A 25,396-nucleotide genomic window follows, 5' to 3' on the forward strand; every position below is an offset into this window, starting at 1 on the left:
GGCCTAGGATTTCAAGATATTTATGGACAGTCTGTAAATTTTTAGACATTTATCCATAATTAATATTATTGATTTTTTTGTCTGTAAATCTACAGACATAAAATAAGAAAATAGTAGAAGTGGCATTAAAATTCAAAACTGCAGGTTCAAATAAATAAGTCTATGTATTATATGATTAAATGTATCAGTATGGTAAGATTCAGAACAATTTGATGATTTAAAATCTTTGCTTTTAACAAAAATTTCAAAATCATGTAAGTCACTCCATTACCTTTGTAAATATAAACAATCAATAACACAACTTGTTTCCAGCTGCGGATTTTAGTATAAAACTATAAACAGCAAATTCCACATTGAATATCTGTAAATTTATGGATTGAAAAATCTTAAAATTTCTAGACTATCGACCTGTTTATAATTCTGTTTAAAATGTGTTTTAAACTGTTCAAGGTCTAATAAATGTTTCATGCCTGAGTAGAAACCTTATATTAATCCATTGAGTGACTTTCACTATCTCAGTAAAGAGATCAATGTACATGTATAGCTATAATAGGATAAATTTTCCTAATAGATATTCACTTCATCACCGGTAATAATTAATCTTAATTATAGCAGCTATTAACAGAAAATATGCGAGGTAAAACGCTTACAATTCGGCATTTAATGATAAATTATCTATGCACTTTAAAGAAGAATATATGACATACCTTCTATCGTTTAAATCTAACAGCTCTTTGTGAAGTCTATTTCGCCACTGTACACCCACGAAAAATCTACTTCCGCAATGACTTGAGAATAGTCCATTTCAAAAGTAGGGGTGTTCATTCCATTTCACGTGCTGAAAATTAATGTGATAGTCCGGGCATGTTTGATTTGCTGATTCCAATTCCATCAAATAAATTAACACTTGCAACCAAATTAATTATTGGAAGAGTAATTGAATTATTAAGTGTCAAATATGTTCAGACAATTGTTAAAACTTATTTTTGTGGTTCTTAACTAAAAAATGTTAATAGTTGTGTTAATTTTACAATTATAACTTTCCTAATTAAAAGTCCAGCGTTTGTGTTTCGTTGAAACGAACAGGGTTCACATATAACTTGAAGTTGAACCAATTTGGATATGTCAGTTTTGGATTTTGGTAAGAAAGGTTGTCACGGTGATATATTTGGTATCATTTACTTGTTGTGATACATGCATACTGATTCAGTAGTGATATTGTAATGAAGTTTACTACAATACTCGTATTTCTAATGCCAACTTGTTTCTAATTGATTGTACAGTTATGAGTTAATCTGTTAATATATTTATCAATTTGCATTTCTACATGTGTTATTGGAATCTGGTACATGTACCGTTAGGTCCTAATTATAACCAATCTTTTGTAGGTTTATTTTACCCAGAAATGCATAAAAGAGTGACAATTCAAAGTCTTCATTATTAACATGCAGTTAATGGCACATGTTAATTATCATAATTAGACCTTTCATTTTCATAGTAGACAGGGACGTAGCAAGTGTTTTTAACTGGTGTAACATAGGGGAAAGCGTTGACACATTTTTAGCATAATGCACCATAGGTAAAAGTGGGGGTAGGCGTCCAGGTACAAGTTCTTTAACAAAAATAAAATCTTGGATTACTCAAGGAATGTACATAGACATCTGCACATACAACATAAATTGCCAGGCACATTCCTGACTGCTGATTTTCTAGGGAGTCTTTGGTTTATACAGAATTTATTTTAGTTTGATTGTTTAGGAAGCTTATAGACACACTTTCGATTCCGTTTCTGGAACCAACCAGTACTGAGCAATGAGTGTAAAGTTTCTTGCTCAAGGAAACAACGACTTGCCCATGCGGGTAGCGATCATTAGATTACTAGTTTGAAGCGTTAACCACTCGGCCATAGGGAGTCTTTATGCTTGACAATGCTGAAAAGAGCTAGTGTATTATCTCTTACAATAAATTGCCATGCTAATTTGTCTACCCTGGAGAAGGATTTTTTTAACAGCATAATTATACATATGTTATTCAACATGCAGTTATCTGTAATTACCATTAAAGGACAGGCTTTCTCAAACCTGAGTCTTCAAAATTTTCAATTGTGAGAATTCGTTGAGCATTCTTTAATTAGGGCTTTCATTTCTTGTATAATTATCATATTGTATCATATTGGTCTGAAAACAAAACCCACCAGGTGGGGGGGAGGAGGAGGGGAGAAGCATAGCAAAGTTCAAAATCAGAGTTAAAGTAGGGCTGTTATATAGATATGCCCTTGTTCTTTGCACTAACCTGGCTGCTAGCATGTAACCATCCTGAGAATGGATCAAAACATGAACTGATGCAGAGCTCTAGAAGCTATAACACCACTGAACAGTTGGTTTTGTTCCAAAATGGCAGCAGCTAAGTTACATGTATATATTCAACTTAGTGGATTCATCTGGCTTGTGCCAGTTATGTAAGAACTAAGTGACCAGTTGAGATCAGGTGCGGTCTTTTTCAATAGGGATGATTAACGCGAGGAAATAAGGAGCTTAATAGAAACATCCTAAAGAGTACTTGCCATATACAGAGAATAACTACAAGAAAAGGTTAAAGGTCAAAGGCATTGGCCAACCCTTGCTTTAATACAGAATATGTACCATAGGTTTTGATAACTGTATTAACCCTACATACAGCACTAAATAGTGGCAATGGTGATAAACTATCTGACCCTGACCAGTCTATATAATGTTGACCTGCGGTTTTATGATTTAATTTTATATTGAAAATTTTATAGCCTGGCAATGAACAGTGTAGACCAGACCATCCTGTAAGTCACTAAAAACTAACATGGCTCTTTTGGCTTCTCTTTTTTAACATTCTTAAATTCAAATTCAATTTAAGCAGTAAATGACCATTTATCAAGTTTCAGCAGTAAAAGGATGGAGGACGCAGTGTTTAAAATTGGGATATAGGGAAACTGTTAATTCTTACGAAATTCAATGTAAATTCTTACGAAATTCAAATAACTTAAGTTTTTGAAAGGTCAGCTTGAAGATAGACCTAGTGTGTGCATTGAAATTGCTGCATACTGTAAGCAGACGTAAACAGATGACAGTATTATGAGTGTATGACAGGGTATAGCGTTCTGCTTGGAGTATCTTGAAAATAGAGTTTGGTGTCAGTGCATATCTCCATGTACATCTTTCTGCTTGACATAACATGATAGCAAGTACTGTATACACAGCTACATGGTTCACTAGATCATATTTAATTTACTTCATGTTATATTAAAAAATTTCAAGGATATTTTTAATGACTGTTTTGTGTATGTCCTAATGGCATTCTGATGTATGTATATTTACTTATATTTTGTAGGATTATTCATGTTTGTGTTGTTGTGTTGAATTTATGTAATGGATATAGAGGATATTGAATGAGTGTAGGTTCAATACAGAATTTATTGAACGATTATAATTAAAGTTATTTATTATCAACACCTACATCATAATTATGTGATTAGATTTGTAAGTCATGGGTTTTCATGATTATTTTCATTTTAAACTTGAAATTTACTTGAAAATTGTTGTTTTGTTTTTTTAATTTTTAATTTACTCTGTTAATATAAATGGTATATTTGAAAATTGTTATTTTTCACTTTTCTTCTAACTATTAATGGTATGTTCTTTAAACTTTATAAGGTAATTGTTCTTTGTTACACTCACATCATGTATGACTATGTCCATAAGTCTAGCATCTTTATTTTATCTCTTCTTTAGTTTAAGAATTTTGCTTTTAAAAATGTTATACATGTCAGTATTATGATAACAACCAGGGATATTTAAAGATTTACCCTCAGAGTGTCTTTCAGTCTGTCCGTCCATTCGTCCATTCCTAAAAGCTGTTGCCAGTGATAGTACTTTTAAAGAACTTTGAACTTTTCCAAGAAATTTACTTAAAAAAGAGAAAAGTTGAAACAATTTAGTTATACATATTCATCCTGAGAAACCTTGATTACCTGTTGTATAAACATCATTTCCTTACTAGGAAGGGAAATTTAACACAGACAAACTAAGATCTCAAAATATTAAGTTCATTTATGTCAATAATTTATTCAATGTCATAATTGAATGACCAATGGTCCTTCAGAATGTTGCTGGGTTTCTAACTGGTAGGGGACTTGTGAAATGCTTGCAATAGTCAGTGTTAATTGCTTGTTAACATCATTAAGGTTTTTAGTGATTTATTTGGTTTGAGGTACTAAGTGATTATCTGTCTAAAGGTAGTATTGAGTGAGTTATTTAACTGAAGGATGTCAGTCCAATGAGGTCTGTCTTTTTTACTTTGTCAAAGTAATATTAAGTCACAGACTTTGACGAGGTTAAGGTAAATACTGTGCTAGAGATCTGCACATCTGTCAACATTTGAAAAAGACATCAATTATGACAGCAGATTGCAGTTTAAACAGCTGTTTCAATGCAAGAAAATAAATAACGATTTTGTAGGTCATAACAGCATGTAGCATTTTGATCAATTCTGTTAAAGTGAAATTGGAAAGAAATCCATTACATATTGCAGAAAATATCACACAGTCAATTTCGATGTAGTATTATTAATATACATGTTTATGTTATTCTGTTATATATAAAAGTATTGCAGTTCTGTTCACTGATACTATACCATAATATAAAATTTTTCTCATTTTTTAATGTACAAAATAATCATATTGCTTGTAAATTATATATTGATTTGTTTACAGTTATTGATTCATTTATTCATTAACAGTTTTTGTATTGTATGGGTCACATATTCATAATGCATAATGCATGTTTTTTTTCTTCAAATTTCAGACATGTAAATATTGGACAAACGAATACAATGGCAGTTGAACCTGGAAACATCACACAACATGTAAGCTTCTTATACGTATATTTATGCTCATTTTACTATTGTCTTTCCACCTTGTGGCTGAGGTGTTGCGTTTAAGGGTTGAGGCATCAGAATTGCAGCTATAGTTTATCCCTGCATGATCGTAAGTGGCAACTAAATGTGTTCGAATTACTGGAGTCTATACATCTCTAAGCTCTAAGTTTTGACCCCTGGTTGTGCTTTATGTTTGTAATATCAGAGGTTAGCCAATATCAGTTTTCCTGTTTCGGCGCAAATATTTGATTGTTAAAATATTTTTGCTTTCCAAGTTTTTTACAGTTTCTAAATGCATTAATAATGATCTTCAGTTATGCACATACTGTATTCTGTGCTTATAATACTGCACATTCGGAACATAAATTTTCATCATGACATTTTTTTTGCAAATTTGGGAAAGTAAAAACCAAGTTTAAGTTAGGAATTTTGGGAAGTCTGCATGATTTTAAAGCAATTTTTTATTTTGAAGAGGTTTTACTTATACTTTTCATATTACATAGACTTTGCCAGAGTCAGGTATCCAAGAAAGCCTAGTTAAAGATGAACTAAAAGAGAGTGAAAAGGAAGTAAACCAGTCTGTACTGCCTGCAGTAAACCAGTCTGTGCCTGAAGTTAACCAATCTTTGCCTGAAGTTAACCAGTCTGTACTGCCTGTAGGGATTCAGCTGCCAACTATTAATGAGGAACTTGCTAAAATATTCCCAGAATCAGCCCACAAGTTTCTTCAAAAAAAGGTAAGACATTTTATTATTTCCATCACCTTGTATGAGTCACTTAACATTCTGTTGTCAAGGTAATTTAAAAGCTCAGTGAAAGTTTATAGTATATAAACATTCTGCAGAATGAAAACTTCTAAAGATTTAAGCTTTAAGGCCAGTCTTAAAATGGAGCTCCACTATTGGTCATATTACATTTTGCTCTCAGAAATTAGCCAATTAAATGACAGGATTTTAGATTGATATTTTTCTTTAAATGTTAATTTAACCTTGTTTGTGACCTCCTCATTAATAGGTACATTGTATTTTGTCCAAGTATAAGAGTACTCTTATTTAATGTATTTCAGTCCTCTGGCAAGAGAGGAAGACCGAGAAAATACCCAATAAAACCTGAACAGGTAGAATATTACATTTATTAAGGGGAGCAGACTGGTCTAGTGGTTAAAGTGTCTGCCTCTTTACCTAGGGGTCAGGGGTTTAAGCCCTAATGGGGTCACGACAGTGTTTTTTTTATATGACACCAGTACTGGTTGGTTCCAGGAAGCAGACTAGAAAGTGATTAATATAAGTTGCAAGAACTTTTTTTGTAATGGACATAAGTAAAAATGTTTAAACCAAACCATTACATTAATTTTAACCTCTACCGAGATGGATTTTTCTTGCTTTTAAAACTATCCTTTGAACAATTAAAGGGACTCCACTGAGGATTTTTTGACAAGACGGGACTCAAAATACATTTTTAAGAATCATGTACAATTTGATGCTTGTTTGTACCAACAACTTGTGTGCAAAATTTCAGATTATTCTCTGGCTCTGTTGTTCCCGAAAAATTATTTTACTTGTGAAAAATGACCCAAAAATGAACAGTTTAAGCTATTTTAACTAAAATCAGGCTAAGAATAGGACAAAAATTCAATTCTTAATTCTGAGTATATTTTACTCTTATCTCTTGCATATCTTTCCATTTAATGCGCCCCAGTAAATCTATTTCAGAAATTCAAATTTTCTGGGTTTTAGACTTTCGGATGTGTGTGTGTTTATTTGAGTTTATTTTATAAATTTATAATACCACCAGTTGTTGACGTGGGCAAGACCTCTAGAAGAGTATAAGTCTTTAAGACTTTGGAGGATATATAGTGCAAGTTACAGATACAGAAAGATGCCTGAAATTCCTGAAACTTCTCCTGTTTTTTTTTGGTCAAGATACTAAGTCTTTTTGACCTCAGTGGTGTCCCTTTAAGTAGAACTACCGTGGCTGTTATGAAGCTGGAAAGTTGCCAAATGGCATTTTTTGTGTCATCTTGACCTAAAACCAAACCAAATAAATGAATTTAAATTATTTTTTGTATTGATCTTTAGATAGTAACCTTTATGTTTAAGATGACTGTATTGTAATAAAATGTATCAATGCTAGAGGCTTGTTACGAGATGGAGAAAAGCTTAGAATTCAATATTTTCTTAACATTGGTCAAAGGTCAACTTTTGACATAAAAAGGATGAAATGGCCATTCTCAAGCATGTGGTTAAGTGAAATTGATGACGTACTGTATAGATTTTTGTTTGCAATTTTTAACTACATTTAGATGTTACTATAGATAGGAAATTCATCACAATAATTACATTCCATGGAAAGAGGTAGAGGGATGGACAAATGGTATTATCGCTGTATCAGCTATTGAGTAAACTTACAATTAAACTTTCAACAGTGTTTAGTAATTTTGAATTGGACCAAATCACAAAAAGCTGGCTGTTCAAATTTTAAAAAACTTTCAGAAACTTTTAAAAAATGAATAAAAATACAAGCATCTTGTCATAACAGGGTTAGAAAAATAATACAAAATGTATCTAAATTGTCCGGGTGATGGTGGGTGGGAGGTTGTTAAAAAAAAAGAAAAAAAAAGAACTTAATCTAATATGTAATGTTTGTGTTTTATTTTAGAAAATCTCAAACAGGGGGAGAGGTAGGCCAAAAAAGGTTGTTGATGAAACTACACAAATGTCTGCCCAACCTGCATTATTTGTAAGTTTAACTGTATAAATATATTTGACTTGTGTTTTGATGGTAATGTTAACCTGCATATTCAGCTGATAGATAGCCTGTTTTAATAAGACTGTCCTCAGAGAACAAGACTTTCAATGGATTACAGAACAATCTTGGGAACAAGACTCTCCTGGGACAGCAGTCGTATTTTTTCTTTTCCTGTTCTTTTCCTGTCTTCAAGACAGTCCTGGGACTGTTGCAGTCCAATTCAACAGTGTGAAAGTTCTAGGATTATCTTAGGAAATCCTGTGATTTTTAGCTCGACTATACGAAGTATATGGAGAGCTGTCCTACTCGCCCCGGCGTCGGCGTCGGCGTCCGCGTCCGCGTCCAGATTTTAGATTAAAGTTTTGGTGCAGTAAAATATTTTTCACTATAACTTTGTCATTTCTTAAGGTATCAACTTCAAACTTCAAATATATGTTCCTTATCATCAACCACATCTTATGTGACAAGGTTCATAACTCTAGCACCAATATTTTCAGATTTATCTCCCCTTGAACTTAGAATTTTCCTTAAAAAATACTATTTTTTACTGATACTTCTTTATTTCTTAAGGGATCAACCTCATACTTCAAATATATGTACCTTATCATCATCCCCATCTTATGTGACAAGGTTCATAACTCTAGCACCAATATTTTCAGATTTATCTCCCCTTGAACTTAGAATTTTCCTCAAAAAATACTATTTCTTACTGTTTCTTCTTTATTTCTTAAGGGATCGACCTCATACTTCAAATATATTTACGTTATCATCATCCCCATCTTATGTGACAAGGTTCATAACTCTAGCACCAATATTTTCAGATTTATCTACCTTTGAACTTAGAATTTTCCTCAAAAAATACTATTTCTTACTGTTTCTTCTTTATTTCTTAAGGGATCGACCTCATACTTCAAATATATTTACGTTATCATCATCCCCATCTTATGTGACAAGGTTCATAACTCTAGCACCAATATTTTCAGATTTATCTCCCCTTGAACTTAGAATTTTCCTCAAAAAATACTATTTCTTACTGTTTCTTCTTTATTTCTTAAGGGATCAACCTCATACTTCAAATATATTTACGTTATCATCATCCCCATCTTATGTGACAAGGTTCATAACTCTAGCACCAATATTTTCAGATTTATCTCCCTTTGAACTTAGAATTTTCCATAAAAAATATTATTTTTTACTGTAACTTATTTATTTCTAAAGGGATCAACTTCATACTTCAAATATATTTACGTTATCATCATCCACATCTTATGTGACAAGGTTCATAACTCTAGCACCAATATTGCAATAATTATCTCCCCATAAACTTAGATTTATTTACTAGAAAAATGTTATTTTTTATTATTTCATTTTTATTTTTAGCTCGACTTTTCTATGAAAAGGGGAGCTATCCTACTCGCCCCGGCGTCGGCGTTAGCGTTGGCGTCACACCTTGGTTAAGTTTTTCGTACCACCCCACTTTATTTCAGAAGTATTACAAGTATGGCTTTGAAACTTACCATACTTGTTCACCATCATAACCTCCATCTACAGACAAGAGTACATAACTCTGTCAAGGTTTTTGACAGAATTATGGCCCTTTTTTGACTTAGAAAGTGTATTGAGCTTGGTTAAGTTTTTTGTACCACCTCACTTTATTTCAAAACCATTGGAGGTATTGCTTTGAAACTGACCATACTTGTTTACCATCACGACCTTCATCAACAGACAAGAGGACATAACTCTGTCAAGGTTTTTGACAGAATTATGCCCCTTTTTGACTTAGAAAATACATTGAATATGGGTAAAATCCACTTATTGCCTTAACCCTTTGAGATATTGCTTTGAAACTTTTAATGCTATTTCACATCATTACCCCCATCTGTACGCAAGAGAAGGTAACTCTGTCAAGGATTTGTTTTAAAAATTAAGGCCTTTTATCGACTTAGAATCTTGGTTAAGTTTTTAGTACCAGTCCACTTTTTGACTGAACTGTTTGAGATATTAATTTGAAAGTTGGAATACTTGTTTACAATCATGATTCCCAAACATGTCCAGGAGAAGGTAATTCTGTCAAAGATTTTATTTGAATTATGGCCCTTAACTGTCAATGTTTTGTATTATAGGCAAGCACTAAAAAACTTAAAAAATCTAAAAAAATTCATTCCTATCCACTTGTTCACTTTACCATAAATTATGTCATATAAACATTGCTGTAATATTCAAGGGTATCAAACAACTAGTTCACTTTAAAAATACAGAGATTCTTGTATTGCCTTTTACTGCAAAAACTTTTTTTATTGGCAAGCAATAAAAAAGTCGAGCGCGCTGTCTTACGGACAGCTCTTGTTAAAGGTATCTACCTCAAACTTCAAATACTTATTCCTTATCATTAATTACATTTTATGTGACAATGTTCATAACTCTTGAAGCAATATTTACAGATTTATCTCTCTTTGAACTTAGGATTTTCTTTAAGAAATATAATAACTTCTTTCCTTTTTAAGGCATCTACTTCAAACTTCAAATATATATTTCTTATCATTACACAAATGTTGTGTGGCAAGATCCATTACTCTAGCATGACTATTTCTATAATTATTCCCCTTGATCTTGGAATTTATGTTAACAAATGTTATTTTTTTACTATAACTTAATACATAATTATACATAATTGATTTTTCTTTCATAGTTTTGTCCTCCTTACTGCGTCCAGTATTTTATTAGTCGAGCTTCGCTGTCTCCTGTGACAGCTCTTGTTTTTTTAGGATTAATTCCTGAGATTTCTTAGGATTTCCTGGAAAGATGCAGGATTAAATCCTGTATACTTTCTGCACAGGTTGAGGCCACCTCCTTATTTGTATAGTCAAGAAAGATTTAAGACTATAGTAATCTCTTTAACCTTATCCTTAATTAAATTCTTAAATAGTGCCGGCTATAGTTATTAATATTACCAGTCCTTTGTCATTTAGAGCCTTTAAAGTCAGGTGAGTGATATAGGGTAATCATTGCCCTTTTCTCTTTATGTTATGTATAGAGCCTTTATAGTCAGGTGAGGGATATAGGGCCATCATGGCCCTCTTGTCTTTATGTTACATAATGTTTTGATTAAATCTCATCTTTTTCGCTCTGTTACTCTGAGATAACAGAAGTTTGGAGCAACAGTTAGAATATGAGATTTTAATGAGATTGTGTTTTGATTTCTTAGTAGCAGCAGTAAAATCTGTGTCAGTGCACTCCTATATCAGGCCAGCTTGCTTATCGATGCAGTCCAACCAGATGTTGTACTGTCGTCTGCTCAATTCTTAAATTTCTGATATTGTAAAAATTCCCCTTTAAAAAAACAATGGATTGGTCCAAATTCAAAGCAGGGCAAGTTCATTTTACAAATTAAGATGTGAAATTAAACTACGTGAATGAGAAGCTGTGACGTAAAGTAAAAATAAACATTGACAGGCTGACATACTGGGAAAGCTGTAAAGATTTTTATCTTCTGCAGTAGAGAGTATTTAATTTTGTTTGATATCGATCAAGACATCAATATAGAACTTAAACATCACTTCAACAGCTGTATTTATATGTTATTATATGTGAAGTTTTAATTGAAACCACAGTTATCTTTTTATTACGCGTTTTCTTTCAGAAAAAATTAGGAAAAAGGGGCCGCCCAAGGAAACATGTAGAATCTGTAGCTAATTGTCAAGAAAAGGTAAGTGTGTTAAGTTATTATTGTTTCTGTTGTTCTTTTTTTCATACTAAGGAATATTCCATACACGTGAACACTCACACTTTTAGCAGGAGACTCCCACTTTCTGCAGCCTTATTTTCAAAGATTTTTTCTTAAAATAAGGGATATTTTCACAAATTAAAGAAATCTCCCTATTTTTGATGTCAGAACTTCCTTCTTTGTTTATTGCAAATTCTAAAATCTCCCTCTTTTTGAAGAAAAATCTCCCACTTGATCATCAAAAAAAGTTCACATGTATGATATTCATTATAAATACTTTCCTTTCTTCTTTAATGCTTCTTTTATAGTTAGTTAGTTAATGAAAAAATGATTTGGCAGATTATTATCTTCGAGCAAAGTCAACAATTTATTAAAGTCAGTTTTAACCAAGCAGAGCAAATTGCTTAGTGAATCAGTTTCGAAGTTTTGAAATATTTGTATAAACAACTTAACTCTTACCACCCTATATATCTTAAATGGACTTGTCCATCATTCATTCTAGACAAAGCCATTCATCACTTTAAGGGGAAAGTTTAGAATAAGAATGACCGTAAAGCAAACAGTGAAGACAATAATCAGACAGCGGACGTGCAAGCTGATCCATCTTAGTCTGCACTGGTAACATGGGTATATTCAGTTGCTGTCCGCAGGTTATCAGTTGATAATCAAAGTGTACTTTGATGGTGCAGTGCACTGTTGTGAAAAAACTAAAATAAAAAGTAAACTGATTGCGCATAAATGTACACTAAGATATTTTGGATTAAATTGAATGAACCTAAGTCTGATTTTTCAAAATCTGGCACAGTTTCAGCATAGGTGACAAGTTGTGTTGATATGTTTTTCAGAAAATGAATGTTAAAGAGAGTCATACAGAAGGCCAGCAGAAAGACCAAACTCTTGAGAGTAATGTAAGTGATATGCACATATATGAGCCGCGTCACGACAAAACCAACATAATGGGTTTGCGACCAGCATGGATCCAGACCAGCCTGTGCATCCGTGCAGTCTGATCAAGATCCATGCTGTTCGCTATCAGTTTCTCTACTTGTTATAGGGTTTGTAAGCGAACATCCGCACAGTCGCAAACGCATTATGTTGACGTGGTTCATATACAGTTGCTTTCATTTCTTATTATAGAGCTGTTAAGATATGAGAGCATATTCTTAATTTCGGATAGAAAGACCATTGAAATGAGAAAAAAATATTTCATTCTTTGTAAAATTGGTCATAATTGGGTATTTGGATTAAAACAGGCATGAAACCATGATGGTTGTAAGATGAGGTTCTACTTCGACTTTATAGGCCAATTTTCTGCAGAACCAAAAGTGGTTTCATTAGCAGGGTTCTACTGTATTTGTAAAAACCATGGGTCATCTCATTGCATGAAAGGGGTGAATAGTACTTAGACTTCTATTCATTGTCTGTTTCTAATACATGAAGAGATGTCCTTAATATCAAGTTGTTTATTTTACTTAAACAAATGAATTGAGAGTCTCTGAAAAAAGATGCATATTTGTGATCTGTGGCTGAATGGTAAAGGTTGCTAACATACAATCACTGTCTGTAAATTTACTGCACTGTTTTAGCTTAACACTTCAATGGTTATATGGGTCTCTCTAAAACATAGCATTATTTTGTGTGACAAAGCTTTTTTGCTACATCAGGAAAAGTAGATGTAAAACATCAGTATGACACTATAGAAGAGGAAAGTTGTATAATCTATTGCAAAAAAAGGTCACCTTCTACCACTTGGCCAATTCTTCATTTTTTTACTTTATGTAGATACAAGGAGCTCTGTGGCCAAGTGGTTATGGTCACAGTTATGGAATCTTTGGTCTGTCTGACTATGCTATTTGTTCAAATCCTACCAGGGACTTTGGATTCCTTTATGTAAGGAAGCTATTCAGTCAGTGTATGGAATGTTGGTGGTTCTACTCGGATGCCTGAAATATTACATGGAGTGGTAGATAGGGTCTTCCTCAACCGGGAAAGCTGGAATGTTGCCAATATGACCTTACTAGATAAAAAGCTCAAGCAAAAAAGCTTTATGTATATACATCTGTTTAAAAGATTAGCTTATTATTGTATCTCGTACATCTTTTTTCCTGTTAGTTTAACATGCTTTTATTGTTATTTTCTAATTCAAGATGGAGAGAGAGAAATTGAGAAAGAGACCTAGATTGTCATATGTTGTAAGTTGTATATGTTGTGATATGTGAAATTTTGTCATAGTTAATCTGAGCTGCGTCATGACAAAACCAGCATAATGGGTTTGCGACCAGCATGGATCCAGACCAGCCTCCGCGCAGTATGATCAGGATCCATGCTGTTCCCTATCAGTTTCTTTACTTGTTATATGGTTGGTAAGTGAACAGCATGGATCCTGATCAAACTTGGCGGATGCGCAGGCTGGTCTGGATCCATGCTGGTCGCAAACCCATTATGTTGGTTTTGTCATAGCGCGGTTCAATTCTTATCACTTCTTCTTCAAGAATTAAGTTAATGTCATGTGGTGTCTTCCTCTACTACACAATACATTTAACATAACTTTTATATCATTTCTTTTGTAATATTGGCAGTACCAAAGTTTATGTCATTTAATCTCAACATATATTTAACTTAACTTTTATATCATCTCTTTTGTAATATTGACAGTACTTAGCAAAGTTTATGTCATTTAATCTGCACATACATTTAACATAAATTTTAACAGCTTCCCATAATATTTGCAGTAGCAGAGTTAGTCGTATGGTTTGATTTTTAATCTACACATATTATATTAAACATAATTTCAACATCTCTTTAATAATATTGGCTTTAGCACTGGTCTTTAAATTTGAATTCCTGCTTTATCCAATAGAATGTTTGAAACTTCTGAGTGACAATAAATTGTCCATGCCATCAATTTGAAGCCAGCTGTACATTTGTTTGCTCTAAATCTGTATTGTTGGCTACTCATTAGCTCGACTATTGGCAGAATATCCGAGCTAATGCAGTCACCCATTTGTCAGCTTCAGTGTCGGGAGTCGGTGTCCCTGTGGTTAAGATTTTACCTGTAAGCTGGTATCTCCATAACTACTGAAGGGGATGGATTAAAACTTCAAACACTTGTTCTCTGTGATTATGTAGCATGATTGGCACAAGTCCCATAACTCTGGTCTGCTTTTTTGCATAATTATGCCCCTTTTTCGACTTGGTTTAGTTTTTGTTTATAGCTGGTATCACCATAACTACTGAAGGGAATGGATTGAAACTTCTAACAGTTTTTCTCTGTGATTATCTAACATGATTGGCACAAGTCCCATAACTCTGATTAGCTTTTTTTCTTATTTATGCCCCTTTTCGACTTAGAAATTCTTGGTTAGGTTTTTTATAATCAGGGAGTGATTAACTCGATAAAACATCTTAAGAACAAGCCTTTGTACCTTTTCAGACAATTTTATGTATTCATATAGGTAAGCATTATTATACTCAATGAAACACGCTGGTTACAACTCTTTCGAATAGTCAAGCATCGCTGTCCTCAAGAAGTATGGTGCGATTGGGTTCTATATGTAAATTATTATATAATGTACTGTTATCCTTGTCCAGTCAGTTTGTTGATAATTTTTAAGCTCTGGTTTATGAAGGTTTAAATGCAGATTTGAGACCTTTTTCTCTTTGAAAATTGATATCTGTCCAAATTTTAAATGTTGTTAATAATTCTTATCACAGTCAGAAAATACATATCAAAAAATAACTTATGAGTTTAAAGTTTGTTATTAGCAGTACATGCATTTATTTATTCCATGTTTCACATGAATCTAAATTTGTGTATGTTTTCATCAAGAAGAATATATCTGGCATATATTTTTAAAGTTGAAAGTACATTGTTGTGTATATATATTTTAATTTGACATATTTTATGCTTATAAATTATTTTGCTGTTTTAGCTCACCTGAGCACAAAGTGCTGTGATGTGAGCTTTTGTGGTAACATGTTGTCTGTTGAATGTTGCTCAACATCCGTCATTTGTCCTTATCCATAATTTCTTTAAAACATCTCTTTCTTTTTCACATGATGAATTTTGATCAAACTTCACAGAAATATTCTTGGGTGACCCTCTACAAAAGGTACATGTGTATATAATTTTTCCAGTCTAATGCACAAGAAGGTCACAGGAGCTTAAAAAAAGATGTTAAAATGAATTATTTTTAAAAATCTTTTATGCCCAGAGATATTTTGAGTTTAGTGTGACAGTGCTTTTCCTCTACAAAAGTTGTATTATATGTATCATGCCCCTGGGGTCAAAATACATCCCACCCTGAGTGTCTCTTAGTTTATATGGACTTATGCTATTAAAACACATTAAAATCTAATCTTCTGAGAAAGTTACTACATGTACAATGTTCAGTGCTTAGATATTTGGCATTAAGTTTGCCAAGTTGACCTCTACAAAGACTCAATAAATCATTCCTATGGGTGTTCAAAATATTTATTGGCCTTGTGCTGTGGGTCTTTTATTTAGTTTACAAGGATCTTCTTAAGAATATGCGTAAAAATTTCTGCTCTGAAACTTCATGCCCTGAAGCTTAGATATAGCACATGTTACATTGCCTAGTGAACTTGTACAAAAGTTATATGAATCATGGCCCTGGGGTAAAAAATCTGTGACTTAAAGTCACATTTGTGACACTAATAGTAATTTAATATAATGGAAAACTATCTTTAATTATTTTTTTATATTTAGCAAGAAAAATGTGTACCTCCTCGCAATTTTATGAATCTTGGCTTCTTGGCAAAAAGTGGCCATCTATAATGTTATATCCAATGTAATGAAGAATATGACCTTTTCCATCAACATATCTCAGATGAGCAATCTTGGTCTATCATGGCCATCTTGTTTGATATAGGATACCTACATAGAGGATTATGAAGATGAAGAAAGTGAAGATGATGATGAAGAAGGAGATGATAAGAAGCATGAAGAATGTAATGAGGAGAAAAGAGGTTATATTAAGCATAAAGGAAAGAATGATGAGCAGGGAAGTGAGATTAAGCATGAGGATTGTAATGATGAGAAGGGAGGTAAAATTGAGCATAAAGAAAGTAATGATGAGCAAGATGAAGATAAGGTTGAAGAAGAAAGTAATGATGATGTGTCAGAAGCAAGTTGTGAAACATCCAATTCTGAGGTATGTCTTCTGATTGATCTTTTAACATTGAAACTGTGTCTGTTATACATTTTTTAAGGAGGCAGTGTCATGTAATTTTGTAAGTTTAGATAATTAAACATGTAAGTCCAGTTATAAATTTAATCATAGTTATATAAAGGTGTAACATGTATTTTTTGTCACTCACTGAAACAAACAAATATTCTCTTGTTTGCATCTAGGTACTGTATCCATTAACTTCAGCTCATGAACATGTTTGCATGTTTTATCAACTGTATTATAAAGATAAAATGAGTGGGTTTTTTTTAATTGGATATGGAAAGGGTTTTTTTTTAATTGGATATGGAAAGTACAGGGGATTTCCAAATTTTAATTCAAAACTACTGAGTACCTTAATTAAGAAAAGCAAATTAAGTTATCAATTTGTAAAGTGCCTGAGCAATTGTTGATTATAGTGTTATACATGTATAGTGTATTTTTCAGTGTGACAGTAGTGATGAGTCAGAATCAGGTTTCGAGTCAGACAACCCAGCCTGTCCTCAAGGGAACAAACAAAAAAGAAGAAAAATAATGGTAGGATTACCCTATGTATTCCTTCTTAGAGTGCTCATGTACAAAATACACTGCCAACCCGATAAAACGCGCCATGTTATAACCCTAATCTTAGTATTATGCTCATAGCTCACCAAAAAAAAATTGTATATTTTGCTGATTATAATTTTTTTCATGTATATTTATTACACGCCTTATGTGCTATAATGCTTGTTCAATGTGTCAGTCAAGTACAATAAACAATTGAAATATGGACTATCGTGAGTGCAGAAGGTTGATTAGTTAGATATCAAAATGTTACAAAATCTCAAATCTGAGACTTGTGATCATTTTAATATATGTAAGCTTAAGTTGTGTCCGTTAATTAATCAATTGATTAACTAATGGACACAACTTAAGCTGGAAGCTTTTACTACAACTGTAATGACTAACTGTGCTTACAATTTTGACTTACGTTGCCTTTTAAATTTTTTCTAACTTTTCTGCTTCATTGAAATGTAATTTGTAAAATTTGGCAAAATAATATTGTTTTAGAGAACAAATGTTGATACTCATTGAACGGTAAGTAAAAAACATTAGCTTTATATGTGACGGCCATGGGTGTGAAAATGCGATAATTTCGCAATGAGTGGTTTATGTCAGAATCTCGTTATAACAGAGTGTTCAGACCTTGGACCCAAGCTTGAGTGTTATACCAGGGTTGCTGTGTAAAATTATGGTACAAGCTCTATAATAACAAGTATTAAATATTCCAATTTCTTGTATATATTTGGACAACTATGTTCTTGTAAATAATAAAATAACAATGTCTTCTATACATGTATATCTGGCCAACTTTGACAGTTCCAGTTAATAGTGAAATATTGTATATATCTGACCAACTTTGTCTATTCCAGTAAATAATGAAATATTTGAGAAGCACAAAGTACATGTACATGTATTAGAGATTTAATCGTTGGCACTAGACCATATTGACATATATATCATCTATGTTTTTAAGTATTTGTGAATCAAAAACCTGTTAATGTCAGGTTTATTTAAAGTGGATTTTATATATTTTGTCAATATTTCTAGGACTGTCTAGATGAGGAGCTGCCAACGTATCGTATTATGAAGGTAAATTCAATTTCTTAAGTCCTTTTAAAGGCCAATAATGCCTCAAAAATGCTTTTATTTAAAAAATCTTTTTCTTGAAGTTGTTTAGTTTCTATACAGTTAGTCATTGACCAGTTAATCGAGCTAAGTTTTGCGTCTTTTGAATTTTGGCTGTTAATATAGTAATAGTGATTTAATGTTTTGTATGACTTTGCCTACCTTTATGATGATTTCATATTCAGCATGATAATGATAATAATTCAGCTTCCAGATTTATGCTAATTTTGGAGGCATTCATCTTTAATGTACTGTGAATCATGCGTCTTTAATCTCTTGAGTCAGTGCTGCAAAATCAAGAAATCAAGAAGTATTGTATTGCTGATTGTTTCTTGAATTTGATTTTATTAAGATGACACAACTCAGTTTAATGTCAGTTAAGTCTGAAATTTTATGAAAACTCATGAATTGTATGTGTTCGATTAAATTTTTCTAGGAATCTGAAGGGAACCAGGCAGGTCTATCAAGATACCAGATATTAAAGGTAGGTAACTGTTGATGTAGGATTAATGTTTAGATTATTAGTATGCATTGGCTTTTAAATATATAGGATAGTTAATGAGTATAGGTTCAATACTAAGTTTATTAAAAAGAATCAATATAAAATTATATTTTACATGCCTGTGATGAGCATTAAATTATTCTATTCGCACAGGAGAACAACATTGAATATATTTGTTTATATTTTCCTTTGATTGTAGGACAAAACACCTGGGTCAACAAATGTCCACCTTGAAATTTAAGTGGGTCTTTTCAGTGTCCTTAATAATTACTTTGTGGGTTTTGTCTGCCTATGAAAATATATGGGTAGGTTTATGTCCAGTTGGAAAAGTTCATTTTTTTTCTTTATTTGCTTTTGCTTTCAAACAAGATTGTTTTAATCATCTATATCAGGTACGACTGTTGAAGTTCCACGCTACAAAAGGTAGAGGACGACCTCGGAACAAAATTAAGGTAATTAACATTATTAAGCTTAAATGATTGTTACATAATGTGTTCTTGCTACTATCTTCTATGTAAGTGAAAGCACTATGTAAATTAAATAGCCTTTGCTAAAGGACTCCAGGTTTTTTGACGTAACCGGACTTGAAATATTTGTTCAAACTTAATGTACCATTTGATGGAGGTCTAGACAAATAACTTGTGTGCAAAATTTCAGATAGTTTCCAGAGCACTTTTTCTAATTGTGAAAAATGACGCAAAATTGAAAAGCATTGCAATGCTTTTCATTCAAATCTAACCAAGAATAGCACAAAAATACGATTTTCATTTCAGTATAAAGTAGTTTTAGCTCGACTATTCGAAGAATATGAGAGCTATTGTAGTCGCCCCGGCGTCAGCGTCCGCGTCGGCGTCTGCGTTGGTTAAAGTTTTATGTAAAGTCAAATATCTCAATTATTGCTTGAGATATTCAATTGAAACTTACAATACTTATTTATAGTAACAAGGTACATCAGATTGACATGTTGGATAACTCTGCCTATAATATTGACAGAATTATGCCCCTTTTTAACTTAGAAATTTTGGTTAAAGTTTTTTGTAAAGTCAAATATCTCAATTATTTCATGAAATATTCAATTGAAACTTACAATACTTATTTATAGTAACAAGGTACATCAGATTGACAAGTTGGATAACTCTGCCTACAATATTGACAGAATTATGCCCCTTTTTAACTTAGAAATGTTGGTTAAAGTTTTTTTGTAAAGTCAAATATCTCAATTATTGCTTGAGATATTCAATTGAAATTTAAAATACTTTTTATTGTAACAATGTACATCAGTTTGCAAAATTGCATAACTCTGCCTGCAATATTTGCAGAACTATTATGCCCCTTAAATTTGAAAACTTTGAAAATTTTGGTTAAAGGTTAAAGGTCTTCAAAGATATTTACTTGAAACTTTACACATGTACTTAGGGTCATAATTTGAGGGTCATAATTGTATGTCACTGACCAAAGTTCCATAACTCTATCCTGCATTAAGGCTGATTCATATCCCCTTTTCTACTTAGTCTCTTGGTTAATGTTTACATGCAAGTTTTTACATATCTCAATAACTATTAAAGATATTTATTTAAAAATTCACATATGCATTTAGGGTCATAATTGTAGGTCACTGACAAAGATCCATAATTCTATCTTGCATTTAGGCTGATTTTTCTCCCCTTTTTCAACTTAGAAATTCATGGTAAAGTTTTGCTTGTAAGCTGTTATCTCTATAATTACTGAAGGGTTTGTGCCTTTTTTGGGACAATTATATGCATTCATAATAATAAAGCAGTGATTTACTTGATAAAACATCTTAATAACAAGCCTTTGTACTTTTTCTGTCAATTTTATGTATTCATAGGTAATTAGTATTATTATACTCAATAAAACACCCTTGTGACATTACCTTCCGAATAGTTAAGGCAATACTGTATAATTAGACTGTCTCTAAGGCCTATAACATGAATTTATAAAAAAAAATTAGCCCTTTTGTGAACTTAGAAAATTTAACATTATCAAAGCTCTAAATTTTACGTTATCAAGGCTCTTTTACTATCAAGCACTTAGAATAGTCGAGCGTGCTGTCCTACCGACAGCTCTTGTTTGTTATTATCATTTGCACATCTTTTTGTTTTAAGTACCTCATTTGTTTATACAACATCATTCAAATTTTATGGCTTTACTTAAATTTTGATATATGTATCATTTTAAATAGTATAAAATAATAAATGGTGAAATACGTCGTTTATTTCCAAACCTCACGCTGTACATGCCATAACCTTTAGACAATCTATAATATTTACATCGTCCGATACCCAGGACCGAAACATTAACATTTATCATTACTTGTTATGTTATGTTACATGTTAATGAACTGTGAGTATCCAACGATGAATACTCAAAGCCTTAGGAAATTTTCATACATTTAAAGCTAACTTGATTCCGAAGAAATACTGAACTACATCCAATCAAAAGAAAAACAAATAATAAAGCAGAATCAGTGACATTACTTAATTACTTACTTCATTTTACAGATTGCTGGGAGCAAGAGGGGTAGAGGTCGACCAAGAAAAAATGAAATGAAGGTATGTGTGTTATAAAGACACAGAAAATTAAAATATCCCTACCCCTGTAGTAACTAGAATATATATATGTATTTATGCTTGTAATCACTGGTGTTTGGGAAACAGCACTGAACATTGTAATATTTCTTTAACTTGGATATTGTAATGTGGCATTGTGCTTATTAATGTGTAAGTTTTAAGTGTACACATTAATGTCAAAATAACTTTACATTTTGCCAGGACTGTTTTCAATTTTATGTTTTACTTTACATATATAATACAAAGCACACATGACTGACTGAAATCTCTCTCTCTCTATATATATATATCCTTTGTTGGGCAGTCTTATACCGAACATGTATCTATTTTAGGTAGATTTCGTTTTTTACCCTAAACATTTGTTATAACAAGTAATCAATTGGTAGCCATTATAAGTCAACCGTTTGAAATATATAGCTAATTCAGTTATATATTTAGCACAATGTCACTTTGTAGTGGCTGTATAATGCATTCCTCTGTGAAATGTTTCTGTTACATTTAGTACTCGATACCACGGTGGCTTTGGATCAGATAATCATGGTGGCTTTGGGTTAGAGTTTGATGTACAATGTAATGAAATGAATTTAGAATGAAAAAGTACTTATTTCTTAGTATATATATTTTCTTCACGATAATGTTTGTTGGGAAAGACCCATGTGAATCTTTAGCTTTAGCCTTTGAGGAACATTTCTTCAGAGTAATGTCCAAAATAAATAAGATATTATTTGTTCAAAATTAAAAGAATGACTTATAGAAGAGCATTAAGAATGTATTTAATAGCCAAAATAGAAGAGCTTTGAATGTTGTATTCATTTTCATGTGTTACGTTTGATATAGTTTGTACACAGTAAAATTTACCCCCTTATGTGTTCTTACTAAATATTTAAAGCTGCAAGCTATATTCGTTATTGTAGATAATAAACCCCTAACCTTCTGAATATCTGTAATAGATTTGCCCCGGTTTAAATCGGAACTTGTTATGGAATTTTGATATCAAAATACATCTGATTGAGTGACCAGCAGTATAGAGCAATGTCAAACTGCAATGATGTTGTGGCAGGCCTGGCTCTATACTAGTGGCAAAGGCTTATCACTATGGTTTCCAACAAGTTAAGGGTAGATATGTCTACTGTGTTTGGATCACATTATACATGAACACAACATTTGATTTTCTTATTTAGAACATTTTTTTAAATTTTCCAAAAAAAAAAAAAGAAAAAAAAAATCTACATATGAGGGAATGCAGCTTTAAATTCTGTTGAATATTGTTTATTGTTCTGTTTTATTTTTCTTCAGTTTTTCTCCAGTTTTACAGATATGGCAGTTTAGATGTGATTACAATATAAACTTTTTGTCATCGCAATATGTATGGTTGATTTACATTATCTGCATGTTTTACCCTATAGTATCACTTATTTATGTTAGTAAATTAATCATGTTGAAAGTTATAGTACCATCTTTTATTCTGCAGTATGGCTACTTAAAGACTCTACAATCAAGTGGTATAGCCCAATGAATTCATTGAATTTGGCAGAACTTTTTTTTTAAAAAAAAGATCCTGGAAAAATAATCAATATACATTCAAATTGTAGTCATGGATTAAATGAGCCGCGCCATGACAATCCATGCAGTCTGATCAGGATCCATGCTGTTCGCTTACAAACCCTTTTACAAGTAGGGAAACTGATAGCAAACATCATGGATCCTGATCAGACTGCGCGGATGCTTTTGGTTTTGTCATGACACGGCTCAAATATTTTTTATCTTAAAACATGATAATCATTATGTTATAACATGTGTGGTCAGTTTGTTTTGCTTGACACCAACACTGTACAGGTCATATGTAGGACGACTTTCCAGCTTTACTGGTGGAGGAATATCTCAAGTGCCCCTCTTACCATTCTTTCAGGCATGTGCTGGCTCATTTATACAAGTAAGCTTGATAGTTTACTCACATAAAAGAGTCTGGAATACCATCAGGGACTTTCGATTTTCCACAAAACAAAGAGAACAAACTGACATTTTCTAACACAATATTATGTTTATATGAAATGTTTTCAATCCTTGACTACAAGTTTCTGGATCTTTTATTTTAAAATATCACGACAAATTCATTGAATTAATTGATCGCGCATATATGCTTCCGAATTTTTATCATATTTCAGACTAGAACATTGAAGGTAAGCCTAGATCGCCTCCCTGAACTCAGTATTTACAGCAAGCCTAGAAGTGTGAGTCTTATAATGAATAAGAAGAAGAAAAAGAATAAGAATATTTTATAAATATCATTACTGGTCATAATTAACTTGCAATGTAATTCAATTAGAATAATATAAATAAGAATATTTTATCAGTCCAATTTCTGGTTACATAATTATATTTTACAATTAATTAGAATAAGAAGAATAAGAATATCTTATCAGTCTAATAACTAGTCATATGTAATTTACAATGAATTGAATTAGAATAAGCAGAATAGGAATATCTTATCATTCCAGTAACTAGTGGTCATATATAATTAACAATAAATTAGCATAAGGAGAATAAGAATATTTTACGATTCCATTTACTGGTCATATATTTTAAATGATGAGTTAGATTATTATTAAGAAAAATAAGAATATTCATTAATCTGTTTACTTGTCATTTATTATTTGCAGTGAATTAGCATAAAAGTAGAAAAGAATATTTTATCAGTCTAATTACCGATAGCTCATATATTTTAATTAATTAGAATAAGAATATTTTATCAGTCCAGTCATGCGTCAAATATGATAACAGTTATTTTACAATATGTGCTTTATGGAGTATTCCAGTCCCAGATGTACAAATATATGCTGCATGGTGAAAACTTTTCCAGAGCTTTTCTTTATATTACCACAGTGAACCAGATCTTATAGATTTTTTTCTTAATTACAAAATAAAAACCTTATTATATTGATTAATAAACAGATGTGTTCAACATCCTTTCTTACAATCTGTATATCTTTGAATACTGGTGGAGTTAATCAATTGCCTGCGATGCAATTCCAGTTTAATGTCGGGACAGTCTGCACATCTGTTCAGCTTAGGACGACTCTATGATATTGGCATGTCAAATTGCAGCTTTTTGATACTGATATCTTAATATACAAGATATTAATATAGCCGAGTAAATGAAATCAATTTTCATTTTTGAAATTCAAACAATAGAAATTAGAGTTAACAGCGGTTGTCAGAAATTTGTAATAGTATTGAATCATCCATGTTTCTATATTAAGTAATTGATATATACCTTAAATTTTAAAGATTTAGCCAGATTGTAAGGGTTTGGCTTTAAAGGGACTCAACTGAGGTTATTTGACATGACTGGAATGGAAATATTTCTTTGCCATTTATGTTCAATATGATGTAGGTTAATTTAGGCCAGTAACTGCTACCCAAAATTTCAGATCATTAGCTCACTCCGTTTATCCAGTATAGTTATTCCAATTGTGAAGAATAACCCAAGATTTAAAGTGTTACACCACTCTGCATTGAAATGCAAAAGAATAGCACAAAAATAGTTATATGATTTTCAATTATTTCTGAGTATATTTCTAAATTATCTTTAGTATATCTTTCTGTTTTAAGTGCCCAAGAATATGTTTATTAAGAAATTCAAATCTGCTGTTTTAAGGCGTTTGGACCTCAGTGGAGTTCCTTTAAGCTTATTTTTTTCATTCTCAATTCTGCTTACTCTGCTTGTTTTAAGTGACTACAGTACTTAGTGTTGTCCATAAACAAAGAGCAAACCAATGCTCTGTTTAAGATTTGAAATTCTGGAAAACAATGCAGTAACAGCCCCATAATTATCGTAAAAAACAAGTTAAATATAATTAAGAGGAAAGCTGTTGCAAAAATGCAACAGCTAATAACAATATCATTTCTAAATATATGCCAAAATCACCCAACCAATGTTTATTGATATTTTATTCCTGTATTGACTCACTTATTAGACAGGTCTAGATTTTAGCTCTTTCCTATTCAACAGGTCATTTTAAAGACTGGCTCTTAATTTTTACACTCACTTTTTAGACAGGTCATTTAA

The 25,396-nt window shown here is 32.0% G+C and overlaps 1 protein-coding gene across 6 annotated transcripts in view; it reads left to right on the forward strand.

Moving 5' to 3' along the window:
- The first annotated feature begins 993 nt into the window (after nucleotides 1-993).
- LOC132720317 (uncharacterized protein DDB_G0283697-like) overlaps nucleotides 994-25,396 on the forward strand; it is a 42,292-nt gene continuing 17,889 nt past the window's right edge. Inside the window, exons 1-15 of one of the 6 annotated variants that reach the window (XM_060704440.1) lie at nucleotides 994-1,141; nucleotides 4,833-4,893; nucleotides 5,409-5,642; nucleotides 5,972-6,022; nucleotides 7,564-7,644; nucleotides 11,294-11,359; nucleotides 12,223-12,285; nucleotides 13,525-13,569; nucleotides 16,270-16,551; nucleotides 17,014-17,103; nucleotides 18,157-18,198; nucleotides 18,671-18,718; nucleotides 19,129-19,188; nucleotides 21,259-21,309; nucleotides 23,493-23,558. In XM_060704440.1, the coding sequence (XP_060560423.1) occupies nucleotides 4,861-4,893; nucleotides 5,409-5,642; nucleotides 5,972-6,022; nucleotides 7,564-7,644; nucleotides 11,294-11,359; nucleotides 12,223-12,285; nucleotides 13,525-13,569; nucleotides 16,270-16,551; nucleotides 17,014-17,103; nucleotides 18,157-18,198; nucleotides 18,671-18,718; nucleotides 19,129-19,188; nucleotides 21,259-21,309; nucleotides 23,493-23,558 (1,212 nt within the window). In that variant the 5' untranslated portion in view covers nucleotides 994-1,141; nucleotides 4,833-4,860. Of the gene's footprint in view, nucleotides 1,151-3,210; nucleotides 3,334-4,832; nucleotides 4,894-5,408; nucleotides 5,643-5,971; nucleotides 6,023-7,563; nucleotides 7,645-11,293; nucleotides 11,360-12,222; nucleotides 12,286-13,524; nucleotides 13,570-16,269; nucleotides 16,552-17,013; nucleotides 17,104-18,156; nucleotides 18,199-18,670; nucleotides 18,719-19,128; nucleotides 19,189-21,258; nucleotides 21,310-23,492; nucleotides 23,559-25,396 lie in introns of those variants that run through there. The other 5 variants (XM_060704437.1, XM_060704439.1, XM_060704438.1 and 2 more) reach the window with 5 other exon arrangements.

This window comes from Ruditapes philippinarum, unplaced genomic scaffold (genome assembly GCF_026571515.1).
Source record: "Ruditapes philippinarum isolate M1 unplaced genomic scaffold, ASM2657151v2 ctg2856_1_1_1_1, whole genome shotgun sequence".
NCBI classification, from domain to species: Eukaryota; Metazoa; Mollusca; class Bivalvia; order Venerida; family Veneridae; genus Ruditapes; species Ruditapes philippinarum.